Source organism: Pongo pygmaeus, chromosome 5 (assembly GCF_028885625.2).
Source record: "Pongo pygmaeus isolate AG05252 chromosome 5, NHGRI_mPonPyg2-v2.0_pri, whole genome shotgun sequence".
Lineage (NCBI taxonomy): Eukaryota > Metazoa > Chordata > Mammalia > Primates > Hominidae > Pongo > Pongo pygmaeus.
In genome coordinates, this window is record NC_072378.2 from 132,026,321 (window position 1) to 132,039,916 (window position 13,596).

Sequence of the window (13,596 nt, forward strand, 5' to 3'; positions counted from 1 at the left end):
GTTTCATAAGACTATTGTCATAAATAAGGATTCCTCTGATTGATCTGAGCAAAGTATTATAAAGTGAAAACCTTCTGGAAATGATCCACCATTCTAGATACCATTAAAAACATTTGTGATTTGTGGGAGGTCAAAATATCGTCATTAATAGGAGTTTGGAAGAAGTTGATTCCAACCCTCCTGGATAACTTTGAAGGGTTCCTGACTTCAGCAGAGGAAGTAACTACAGTCGTGGTAAAAATAGAAAGAGAACTAGAATCAGAAATGGAGACTGAAGCTGTGACTGAATTGCTGCAATCTCATGAGAATACTGAAACAGATGAAGAGCTGCTTCTTATGGATGAGTAAAGAAAGTGGTTTCTTGAGATGGAATCTAACCCTGTGAAGATGCCATAAACATTGTTGAAAAGACAACAAAGGATTTAAATTATTCCATAAACTTAGTGGCTAAAGCAGCAGCTTTGAGAGGACTTGAGAGGATTGACTCTAATTTTGAAAGAAGTTCTACTGTGGGTAAAATGTTATAAAACAGTTTTGGATGCTACAGAGAAATACTTTGTGAAAGGCAGAGTCCACTGATGTAGCCAACTTCATTTTTGTCTCATTTTAAGAAATTACCACAGCCACCCCAGCCTTCAGCAACCACCATTTTGATCAGTCAGCAGCCATCAACATTGAAGCAAGGCCCTCTACGAGCAAAAAAAGATGACAACTCACTGAACGCTCAGAGGATCATTGGTATTTTCAGCAATTAAGTAATTTAAAGTTCAGGTATGTAGTTTTTAGACATAGTGCTGTTGCACACTTAAAAGATTACAGTATAGTGTAAACATGACTTTTATGTGCACTGGGAAACCAATTCATTTGACTTGCTTTATTGTGGTGGTCTGGAACTGAGTTCAAAATATCTCCAAGGTATGCCTGTGGAGTAAAATCTCTGAGGATGGAATGCAAAGGACTGAAGATAAACGCTGAGCAAAGAGTGGTTAATATAATCTGGGACCCACTGTAAGTTTCAAGTAGAATGCCCATTAGAGCAGAAATTCTTTACAGTGATGATCACTCTGTTTTTCTCTCAACACCTTCTAGTGTGCCGATCTTGAGTAAAAACTGTGGAAATTCTTGCCCGCCCCTTCTAGTGAAGTGTATACATGCTATGTGTTCATGCTGAGTGGAAGCATAGTTCAGAATTTTCAACATGTGGACTCTCTAAATCCACATATGGTTTTCTTTTTGTTTCGTCACCTCATGATCCCTATAGCTGAAGCTCTGTTGGTGAAGAAGGGCAAATCTCTAATAATCCCAGTCGTGCAAGGGGATTGAGTATCACAGTCTTTGGAAATCCATTGCATGGCATCACAGATATGGACTGGGCCTGGAGTTACAAAGGCCCAAAGAAATGGGCTACCATTTCACCTAGTCCATCCTTCCCAAGAAAATATTTCATGTGATAGTACAGTATTCCCAGCAGTGCTGTTCTGTGGGCCTATATTGAGCTTATTCTGGACAGAATTAACCAAGCATGAAATGGCAACTTTTTAAGTTCTGCAGCACTCTGACTACATGAGAGACATCACTACTATTTATTCTGAGATAAAATGTCAAAAACGGCCGGGTGTGGTGGCTCATTCCTGTAATCCCAGCACTTTGGGAGGCTGAGGCGGGCAGATCACTTGAGGTCAGGAGTTCGAGACTAGCCTGGCCAACATGGTGAAATATCTTCTCTACTAAAAATACAAAAACTAGCCGGGCATGGTGGTGGATGTCTGTAATCCCAGCTACTCTGGAGACTGAGGCAGGAGAATTGCTTGAACCCAGGAGGCGGAGGTTGCAGTGAGCTGAGATCATACCACTGCACTCCAGCCTGAGTGATAGAGGAAGACTCAGTCTCAAAAAAAAAAGAAAAAGAAAGAGAAAAAAAAAAGTCAAAAATTGTATCTCAACTCTGTAGACTTCATTCCAAATTCTCAAATGCAAAGAATCACTGGTACTTCTTCGCAGGTAGGCAGTGTGCCTCCGGTTTTCTCTGGATTTACTCTGGCTACACAAAGGCCAGGAAAGTGTGACAGATTACACACAGGGACAAATTATAGTTAGTCCTTTGCATCTTGCGGGGAAGCTGCATACTCAGCAGCTGCCAGCTTGTGCCTGCCTGGAAGTTACAAAAATATTGACTTAAGAAAGAAGTAATGATAAATAAAACAGTGGAAGCATAAGAAGCCTGGAAAATATACCAAAATAGGCAAGAAAAAACTGGCAAAAATATGCAATATATACTTTTGTTTTTCCTCTTTCATTCTATAAACTCTCCTTGCTCTCCCATTGCCTATATTTTGTTTAAATTTTGTTTGTGTAAATTATGTGCTTCATAGTTTCTCTTATTTTTCTTATCTAAATTGACCCTGAGATAATAGTGACACACACTTGTTAATATATATGATATATTGTGGTTTAAAATAAATGAGAAAATGAGGAAATAGGAAAAATTTCATTTCCTTTGTTTATGGTTTTTCTTCTTGTTTCTCAAAATGGTCATGAGGGAGAGAAAGTTCCTTTGTAGTTCTATTTCTCATTACCTCATTTTTCTTTTACATAAATAGATACCAATGTGATTTGCATTTCTACAATTTTAAAATATGCCATACAGTCATAATTATTAAAGAAACAAAATTTTACTCCAATTTGTAAGGAACCCATGATTTTTTTACAAATAGGGAGACTGTAATAGGTTTCAAAAGCCATTGACTTGATTGGAAAACTAAGCAAATGTAGGTTATTTAAAAGATAAATTGAGTCTGTTGGAAAGTACTTTTTTGTGCAATTAAACTACTTTTAAGTTTTTTTACTCATATCTACTAATATGGTATATATTTTTATATGTAATTTAGACTCAAAAGTTGTCATTGTCACTCTAAATCTAGATGTCTGTCCATTTTCTGTTAAAAAAGAGGGTAATTTATAGTGGTTTAATATATATATAATATATGGTTATATATTACATATATAGTATATATTATATGGCTATATTATATATTATATATGATATATAGTTATATATGATATATGATATATGCTTATATATGATATAATATGTAGTTATATATGATATATGATATATGATATGATATGTATATATGATATATATGATATGTGATATATATGATATATAGTTATATATTATACATTATATATGATATATAGTTATATATGGTTATATATTATATATGATATATGGTTATATATTATATATATGGTTATATATACACACACCCCCCCCCCAGGAATAAAAACTGAAAACATTAACTGATAATTTAAATCAGATTTTTTGTTTTTTTGAGGGAGTCTCACTCTATGGCCCAGGCTGGAGTGCAATGGGGTGATCTCGGCTCACTGCAACCTCTGCCTCCTGGGTTAAATCAGATTTTTAATTGCAACCTGATTATCATTGCAACGACAAAAGTAATAACTAGGGGATCTGACTACATTGATAATAGGTTTAATATTCCTATTGTATTAGCCAAGCTGAAATCCCCTTACTTTTAAAAGGTGCTTCATAAATTGATGTAGAAGATGAACTTTAAAAATTAATTTGCATATCTTATGTATCATAAAGAAATATTTACTTGCTTTTCAGTGCCGAAAACCTGATCAGCATTTCAAACCCTATTTGACTCCTGATTTGCCAAAGCGACTGCACTATGCTAAGAATGTCAGAATTGACAAAGTTCATCTCTTTGTGGATCGACAGTGGCTGGCTGTTAGGTTCGTGTATCTGTTTACTTATCTCATAATGCCTTTAACAACCATCTGTCATTATAAGTCTACTTAACCTTACCCTGCTATTATCATCACTGTGAATTTTCCTGAGCATTGACGTTTTCTTGCCTTTTGGTATGCTATTTAGCAGTTCTGCATTTGAAGTGATCATTATTAGATTGCTGATTTTAGCATCCTTATCTTCACAATATAGATGAGAATGAGGAGTAAGGCTAAGACTGTGCCCAGGGACTGTAAGTGCCAGCACCTTCCTACCCCCACGATGTTGTCCATTAAGGCAGCAGACAGATGATATCAGCTGTCTTTCAGCCTGATAGTGAGTGATTGATTACACAACTCTTTAAGACCTTTGTCGTCTTTGTGATTTTTATAAAAGAGCACATATAGGGCTGTAAGACTAAGCTAATGAATTAGTTGTAACATTTATTTCTTATTACTATTTATAATGGTAATTTATGTTGATTATTGAAACATTTGCAAAATTTAAATGTGCTTAGAGAAAACAAAAACCACTTTTGACTTTGTGCATGCTATTTAGTAGTTCTGCATTTCAAGTGATTGTTATTAGACATTATGACTCGCTCCATCTTAAATAACCAATTAATCCATTGAGTCAACGTTTTATTGTATGTTTGCCATGTATGCTCCAGGCCCTGTTCTAGGCATTTGAGATACAAATTTGTCCCCTGCTCTCATGTACTGTAGTGGAGAAAACTGAAAATAAGCCAGTAAACAAATAAATATACACTTTGTGATAGCTGAGAATTCCTATTTTTGTATTTCATACCAGCACTTTTTTCCTTATGCATAAGTAGATATAAAAAGTATCTGGACTTTATGGCATTTTTCTAGCCTATTTAATATGTATGAATGTAATGCCAGGGGGATAGAATGACAGTGGTAATACAGTGGCTAAGAGATATGTTTGACAAAGAAAAAGGAGATAACACTTTGGGAGGCCAATGCGGGCAGGTCACTTGAGGCCAGGAGTTTGAGACCAGCCTGGCCAACATGAAGAAAAATACAAAAAATTAATAAAAATACAAAAATTAGCCAGGCATGGTAGCACCTGTAATGCAAGCTACTTGAGAGGCTGAGGCAGGAGAGTTGCTTGAACCCGGGAGGCAGAGGTTGCAGTGAGCCAAGATCGCACCACTGCACTCCAGCCTAGGCGACAGATCAAATTAGTATTCGATTCCATCAAAAAAAAAAAAAAAAGGAAAGAAAGACAAAGCAAGGAAAAGGAGATGAAAGAAGACAAGGGACAAGGCACAAGGGAATTAGGCTCCAACATTCAGGATCAGGAACTGGGGATTTGGCTACAAGATAACCTGGAAACCCCTGTTCGGCCTGAGCGTGCAGTTTCACACTGGTTCACTAGATGGCGCTGACCCCTCTCTTTGGGATCGAAGTTTATTAGCCCTTTGGGTGGCTGTACTGTGGCTCAGGACATTCTCTAGAAAGTATTTTCCTTAAATATGTGAACAAAATTCAGCTCTACTAATATTAAATACATACAATTGTTAGTAATTTAGGTATGTAATATATAAATAAATATATGTCCAAGTTGGGGTACGTTCTCCAGATATTTACTGTTAAGAGTCTAACACCAAAGAAGTTAGGTCACTGGTACAGAAGGAGAAAGGGCTATAAAGTGAGAGCTCGCCCACCCAAATACCTCTGGGTATCATGCATTAATACTCAATCTCAAATGGTGAGCTGTTTATTTTAAAAACTAGCACTGAAATGTTAAAAGAACTGCAACCCAAGAGTTCACGGCCAAGCTCCCCACCTAGCTAGGTTGTGGGAACTTGGAAAAATTAATATCTTAGAGTCTAATTTTTCTCATCTGTAACACAAGATTAGCCTAGTTTTATTATTTTCTTGCCATTAACATACAAAGTAAACTAACTTACATCAAAGGAAATTTTGAATACAGCCTTAACAAGAGAGCAAGTGAAGAATCTAATCTGGGCCGGGCACAGTGGCTCACCCCTGTAATCCAAGCTCTTTGGGAGGCTGAGGCGGGCAGATCACAAGGTCAGGAGTTCGCGACCAGCTTGGCCAACATGGTGAAACCCCATCTCTATTAAAAAAATACAAAAATTAGCCAGGCATGGTGGCATGTGCCTGTAATCCCAGCTACTCGGGAGGCTGAGGCAAGATAATTGCTTGAACCTGGGAGGCGGAGGTTGCAGTGAGCCAAGATCACACCACTGCACTCCAGCCTGGGCAACAGAGCAAGACTCTGTCTCAAAAAAAAAAAGAATCTAATCTGATTAAATCCTGGGTTCACTCTCTCCAACTCTTAAAACACAAGCCTCCAGCTACTTATTTTCTGGTGAAAGTACATCATCTTTAGTAATAATGTGCCTCATTCGATAACTAGGTTAGGTCCCCCTTGCACAATTATAGCAAATTTCAACAGTTTGTATAATCTATTTTCATCATCATCATCTTTATTATACCTAAAATGTGTTAGATTTTACTAATTTGGGGAAACCTGATGTTTTGATATAGTAGAAGTATTAATAAAGTGCTTTTTTAAAAGAACATGAATATTAGCTTTTAATTTTGGATCAGCAACTGACAGATAAATTTCAGGCACCTTTTTAAGAACTAGAGATAACCAACAAAGTATCCGACCAAAGGATCTTTGCCCAGGTAGGAAGATAACAGCTATAATCAGGTGGGATAACTATTGCACTAGAACCAAGTACAAGGCTCAAGGAAGCAAAAATTACAGACCCAGGTGTGAATGTCAAGGAGCATCAGAGAATGCTTCCTGGTAGGGGTGGTTGGCTGATCGGGGTTTGGAAGACTTATGATGGGATAGGATACATGTTGCCATACAGCAGGTCTGCCCTGTGCGATCTGTGGGTTGTACGGTGGCATCCTGCCAACAAGGTGAATGAGAGTGGAAATGGAATCTTTGCTCAGCTCACCAAGCCTTGACGAGGGCTGCATTGGCAGGAGGAAGGGGATTCGTTTTTTTGTTGTTGTTGTTGTTTTTGCCAAAAGTGCCATCTGCTTGCCAAGCCTTGAACACTGCCAGGCCACATCCTTCAAAAGGCACCTTTTTCTCTCTCAATGATCTGCCCAGAGCACCTTTTTTTTTTTTTTTTTTTTTGAGATGGAGTCTCGCTCTGTCGCCCAGGCTGGAGTGCAGTGGCGCGATCTCGGCTCATTGCAAGCTCCGCCTCCCGGGTTCATGCCATTCTCCTGCCTCAGCCTCCCGAGTAGCTGGGACTACAGGCACCCACCACCACGCCCGGCTAATTTTCTGTGTTTTTAGTAGAGACGGGGTCTCACCGTGTTAGCCAGGATGGTCTGGATCTCCTGACCTCGTGATCCGCCCTCCTTGGTCTCCCAGTGCCGGGATTACAGGCGTGAGCCACCGAGCCGGCCTGAGCACCTTTTTAAAGCCAGCAGTAGCTCTAGGGCAAGGAAGGGTAAAGAGAAGGAGGCAGGTTTCCAGATGGAAGAACTAGATTCCAGCAGTTGCAAGTAGTTCTGCGTTGCTGGAGCACTGAGTGTATGAAGCCATCATGCGTACAAAGGACCTTATCTGAAATGACTAAGGAGTGTGACTTTGATCTTGAAGAAAGTAGGCCGTTGGTAGATACAGGTGGCTTGAGGTGAATATAGGGATATTTGCTTTTGGAGAGTTCCTTCGAGATGCTACATGGACGAGGATGGTCTAGCGCAGTGGTCCCCAACCCTTTTGGCACCAGTGACCGGTTTCATAGAAGACAGTTTTTCCAGGGTGGGGGCGGGAAGGGGGGGGGTGGTTTCAGAATGATTCAAGCGCATGACATTTATTGTGCAATTTATTTCGGTTATTATTACACTGTAATATATAATGAAATAATTATACAACTCGTTATGCTGTAGAATCAGTGGGAGCCCTGAGCTTGTTTTCCTGCAACTAGATGGTCCTATCTGGGGGCGATGGGAGACAGTGATAGATCATCAGGCGTTAGATTTTCATGAAGAGCATACAACTTATATTCCTTGCATGGGCAGTTCACAATAGGATTCACCCTCCTATGAGAATCTAACGCCACTGCTGATCTGACAGGAGGTGGAGCTCAGGCGGTAATGCTCACTGACCCACTACTCACCTCCTGCTGTGTGGCCTGGTTCCTAACAGGCCACAGACAGGTACGGGTCCATGGCCCATGGGATGGGGACCCCTACTCTAGTGTGAAACAGGGAAGCCTGTTAGAAAGCTATGTAGTGACCCATTCAGCCCCAAGGGAGCCCATGAAGCCATGGAGATGGTGAAACTGTATATAGTGCATCACTGGGAAGGTATTATGGTTAACTTAGAAGTCACAGTTTCTAGGATAGTCTTGCTTTTATCATATTCTGTCTGATGTTTGTTCTCATTAGAACATAGATTTTTATTTCCAGCAGTGTTAAATAAGATTAGGGGCATGTGTGTGGGTGGGTGTGTGTGAGTGTGTGTGTGTCTTGAAGGGAAGATTCAGAAGTTCTGAAGGCAGGATGATCAATTTGGGAAATTGTTCAGGTCAGAGGATCTAGCTTAGAATGGTGGCAGTAGGCCGGGCATGGTGGCTCACGCCTGTAATCCCAGCACTTTGGGAGGCCAAGGTGGGTGGGTCACCTCAGGTCAGGGGTTTGAGACCAGCCTGGCCAACATGGTGAAACCCCGTCTCTACTAAAAATACAGAAATAAGCCAGGTGTGGTGGCAGGCACCTGTAATCCCAGCTTCTTAGGAGGCTGAAGCAGGAGAATTGCTTGAACCTGGGAGGCGGATGTTGCAGTGAGCCAAGATCACACCATTGCACTCCAGGCTGGGTGATGCAGTGAGACTCCATCTCAAAAAAAAAAAAAAGAAAGAATGGTGGCAATTAAAGAGGAAAGGAAAGAACAAACAGGAGAGATACCGCACAGGAAGACAGGACTTGGCAACTGATCTGGCATCAGGAGAGAAGTCTTGTTCATCTCCCACCTGTGTCATTACCCAGCTGTGGTAGAGAACCCCAGCCTTGATTTCAACTGTGTTAATTAGACATGGGGAAGATAATGGAGAATTTGTTCCAAAATATTTCATATGGGACTTGGAAGTTGAGCTAACTTATGACAGATAAAATCAACTCATTTTCCAAGTGCCAGCTATCATTGTTCCATATGTAACTTCCAAAGCTAAATTAATGATTAGACATGAACATGAGGAGGTAGAGAGCAAATTTCCAAAGTTTTTACTTGGAAATAAATAGAAAAGAGAGCTTTTCAAACAATATTTTAATCTTTTGCTTCTGAATGAAATTTTGCAATATTTACTATAGTTTTTAAATTGAGCTGGATTAGGAGATGGAAATATTTTTAAAAACTAGATTTTTCTGAAAATAGAAAAATAACCATAGTATGAGCATTAGAAAATTTACCAAAAAACTTAGTTCAAAAAACCTTTTTCTTTCTTTCATTAATGAACATTCTAGCTTTCCACACAGAATTTAAAACTTAATTACCTCCTACTAAATGATTCCAGTAATATTGGGAAACCAAATATCTACACAGTAAGAATAAAAACATTTATTTATTTATAATTTAAAAAATAGAGGCTGTGTGATTGGCTCATGCCTGTAATCCCAACAGTTTGGGAAGCTGAGGGGGGCGGATCGCCTGAGGTTGGGAATTCCAGACCAGCTTGACCAACATGGAGCAACTCCGTCTCTACTAAAAATACAAAATTAGCTTGGCGTGGTGGCGCATGCCTGTAGTCCCAGCTACTCGGGAGGCTGAAGAAGGAGAATTGCTTTCTGAACCCAGGAGGCAGAGGTTGCAGTGAGCCGAGATCATGCCATTGCACTCCAGCCTGGGCAACAAGAGTGAAACTCTGTCTCAAAAACAAAAGAGAGATGGAGTCTTGCTATGTTGTCCAGGCTGGTCTCCAGCTCCTAGGCTCAAGTGATCCACCCACCTTGGATTCCCAAAATGCTGGGATTACAGGTGTGAGCCATCATTCCCAGCTGAGAATAAAAACACTTTTTAAAACCTATTGTTCGGGCTGCGCGTGGTGGCTCACACCTGTAATCCTAGCACTTTGGGAGGCTGAGGTGGGTGGAACACTTGAGGTTAGGAGTTCCAGACTAGCCTGGCCAACATGGCAAAACCCTGTCTCCACTAAAAACACAAAAATATTAGCTGGGTGTGGTGGCACATGCCTGTAGTCCCAGCTGCTCGGGAGGCTGAGGCAGGAGAATCGCTTGAACCCAGGCGGTGGAGGTTGCAGTGAGCCAAGATCACGCCACTTCACTCCAGCCTGGGTGACAGAGTGAGACTTGGTCTCAAAAATAAATAAATAAATAAATAAATAAATAAATAAATAAATAAAACCTATAGTTGTCATATGCCAACAATTTTATTGGCATTAACTAAGATAAGGACATGAAGTGACATCCTTAGGATATCAAACTTAATTTCCTTATGAATCAGGACTTGTCTTGCTTTCCCATTCCAGGTACTTGCCTGGCCTCTCTTTTCTTCCCTCTACTGCGTAGAGTTGAGTGAGTGTGACCTGGTCAGAGTTGTGATTTATTTTTTAATTTGTGATTTGTTTTTATTTTCTATTTAAACTGAATTAGAGTCAGTTATGAATTTTTTTAATGTTGATTTTTTAAAGACACTAAATTACTGTCCTGTTGTTAGTCGAGTTGAGTTTGTAAAAACAAACAGAAGCCCTGTGGGGGGTGTGTGTGTGTGTGTGTGTGTGTGTGTGTGTGTGTATTTGCCCTTGGGGTGAGAGGTGGTGATGGGGAAGCAAATGAGAGAAATCTTTTAGGGCCAGCCTTTGGAAATAGGAGTCCTTTGTTCCCTTCAGAGATCAAATTTGATCCACTATAACATTGTTACTTTAAAAGATCTGGTTCATTTATTGCTATTTTCCACATATGAAAAACAGCTACTTATAAAACTGTTAATACTGCTCAATTCAAAACAGTATTAAAATGTAGGCAAAAACTAATTAATTAAATTTGAAAACGTATTCAAATAATAAAGCTACAGCCTATGGAAGAAAATCACAAAAGTAAACATAATTATAATAATAATCTCTGAATTTACAGAATATACTAGCTTCTTTTTACCAAGTACAGTTATGTGTTGTGTAACAACAATTTGATCAACAATGAACTGCTTATGTGGTGGTGGTCCCATAAGATTATACTACTATATTTCTACTATAACTTTTCTATGTTTACATGTGCTTAGATACACAAATCCTTACCATTGTGTTACAACTGCCTATGGTATTCAGTACAGTAGCATGCTGTACAGGTTTGTAGCTAGGAGCAATAGGTTAGACCACATAGCCCAGGTGTGTAGAAGGCTGTACCATCCAGGCTTGTGTAAGTATACTCTGTGATGTTTCCACAATGATGAACTTGCATAAGAATGCATTTCTCAGAACATATTCCTGCCCTTAAGCAATGCATGACTGGATTATAATTAACTTGCCCTGCCTATTCTTTATTCATGCTTTCATATTATTTTCCTAGGCATCTTCACTGGGAAACAGAAATTGATATTTTTACCCAGTTGCAAAGATTTATTCCTAAAGCATTGAAATGCTAAAATAACATATTAACCAAACTATTCTTCAGCATATAGTCATTGATGTGTAAAGATACACCCATGAGCTTGAAGATAAATTCATTTTTTAAAAAAATCTGTGCCTTTATTACTAGCCTTTAGTCAGTATCTATCAGTCAGAGACTTTTGAATTCTATTTATAGATCCTGGAATTTTCCTTTCTTCTCTTGTACCCTTCTGTTTGTTCCATTATGGTTATGAATCTGAGCATGAAAATAAATATATTCATTGTTGATATAAAAATTTACTTATTCTGTTGTTGATAGAAAAATATATTATTCTGTTTTTGATAAAAAATTTACTTATAAAATTTACAGAAACTATATAAAATTCATTAAAGCTTACAATATGGTCTCATATCAATATATTGATCAGTGTGTAATAATATTTTTTCTTTATAGGAGTAAATCAAATACAAATTGTGGAGGAGGCAACCATGGTTATAACAATGAGTTTAGGAGCATGGAGGTAACTTACTGCTTTTGTTTTTTAACTTTTAAGTTCAGGGGTACATGTACAGAATGTGCAGGTTTGTTACATAGGTAAACATCTGTCATGGGGGTTTGTCATACAGATTATTTCATTACTCAGGTGTTAAGCCTAGTTACTGCTTTTTTAAAACAGTTATTTATTGCACACCTATTTTGTTATAGGCAATGTTCAAGACTCTTGAATACGTCTGTGAACAAAACAGATTAAGATCCTGCCCTCATGAAACTTTTATTTTAAGAGGGGGATATAGACAGTAGGAATAATAAAATAATACATTATTTGTTATGTCAGATGGTAAATGCTGTGGGAAATAAAGAAGAAGTAAAGGAGAGTAAGGGAGAAATTGAGAGTATTTTGGGGTACCCTGGGGGCAGTAAGAAACTTTAAATAGGGTGGAAAGAGTAAGAGTCATTGAGTTGACATTGAGCAGAGATTTGAAAAAGGTAAAAGAATTCGCCTTACAAATATTCAGGAGCCAAGTGTTCCAGGCAGAAGAAACAGCCACTGAAAAGGGCCAAAACTGGGAGTGTGCCTGAGTCTATAAGTAGAATGCAGCTGATAATCCCCCATAGGTAAAGCTTTGCAACCTGGTTATCTCATCTACTTCCATTTGTAACACACACACACACTCCTTCCAAATAGAAAAAAACAATGTGTTAGGCCTTTTATGAACGTTTCCTTTTATTATAACATTGTCATGGTGAGTTATATCTTTTTGTAAATATTTGAAAACGATCTCTGGAGAAAGAGCTTTACTATTAATTGGAGTACTATATAATAGTTAAATTAATTATTGCAAGAAAAATCTATGCCTCCAATTCTTTGATGATTATCTTAATATATATGTATATATACACCCACACCTGTTACCAAAACATAATTGCTTATCTATGTTTGATATTTTTCTTCTAATTGTTTACAGTCTAAAATAATTTGATCTGTTATAAATAATATAATCAAGTTAACATTAATTAATTCAATGTAAACCAAAATATTTAGGTCTTTTTATCCCAAAAGTAAAAGAGAGAAGTATAAGTGGAACAGGAAGTTAGACTTCATCTAAAAAAAAAAAGTTAACATTTTGTGTCATGTTAACGTATTTGATTAACATATTTGATTAACGATGTGAAACAATATGAAAAGATAATATGATGTTATATGATTAAATTTCTACTAAATATTGTGCCCATATTGCAGAATTATGCTGTTACTGGTTGTGTGCTGTTGTTTGTATTCTCCTACTTTATTGGCACATGAGGTGCTATGGAGGTAGGTAGAGAGATAAGTAAATACAGCATTGATTATATTTGGTTGGGATTGGTACAACATTACAGGTGGAAAAATATGAAAATCATTTTCAAAACTAAAAACAAAATCCTTACAGAGGCCTAATACAAATAGGAGAATAGTTACAGAAGGAAAATTGTGTCTCTTCCTATATTTGTTTTTGAATTTGGATGACATCTAATAATAATAATCTGACTATTATGACCTAGGCTATCTTTCTGGCACATGGACCCAGTTTTAAAGAGAAGACTGAAGTTGAACCATTTGAAAATATTGAAGTCTATAACCTAATGTGTGGTAAGTATATTTAAATAAGTTCGCCAACAAAATATGGATAGTTTTAAATATATGTAATTTGAAATTGGCAGCAAACTGAATCCCAGAGGCTGGATGCTCTGCAGTGAGAAGGCAGAAAGTAA

At 38.0% G+C, this 13,596-nt stretch overlaps 1 protein-coding gene across 5 annotated transcripts in view; it reads left to right on the plus strand.

The window, feature by feature from the left end:
- ENPP3 (ectonucleotide pyrophosphatase/phosphodiesterase 3) overlaps positions 1-13,596 on the plus strand; it is a 98,878-nt gene that overhangs the window by 58,742 nt on the left and 26,540 nt on the right. For all 5 annotated transcript variants that reach the window (XM_054492305.2, XM_063666605.1, XM_063666606.1 and 2 more), the window contains 3 exons: positions 3,635-3,762; positions 11,800-11,866; positions 13,387-13,474. In XM_054492305.2, coding sequence (XP_054348280.1) covers positions 3,635-3,762; positions 11,800-11,866; positions 13,387-13,474 — 283 coding nt within the window. The remainder of the gene's footprint in view (positions 1-3,634; positions 3,763-11,799; positions 11,867-13,386; positions 13,475-13,596) is intronic.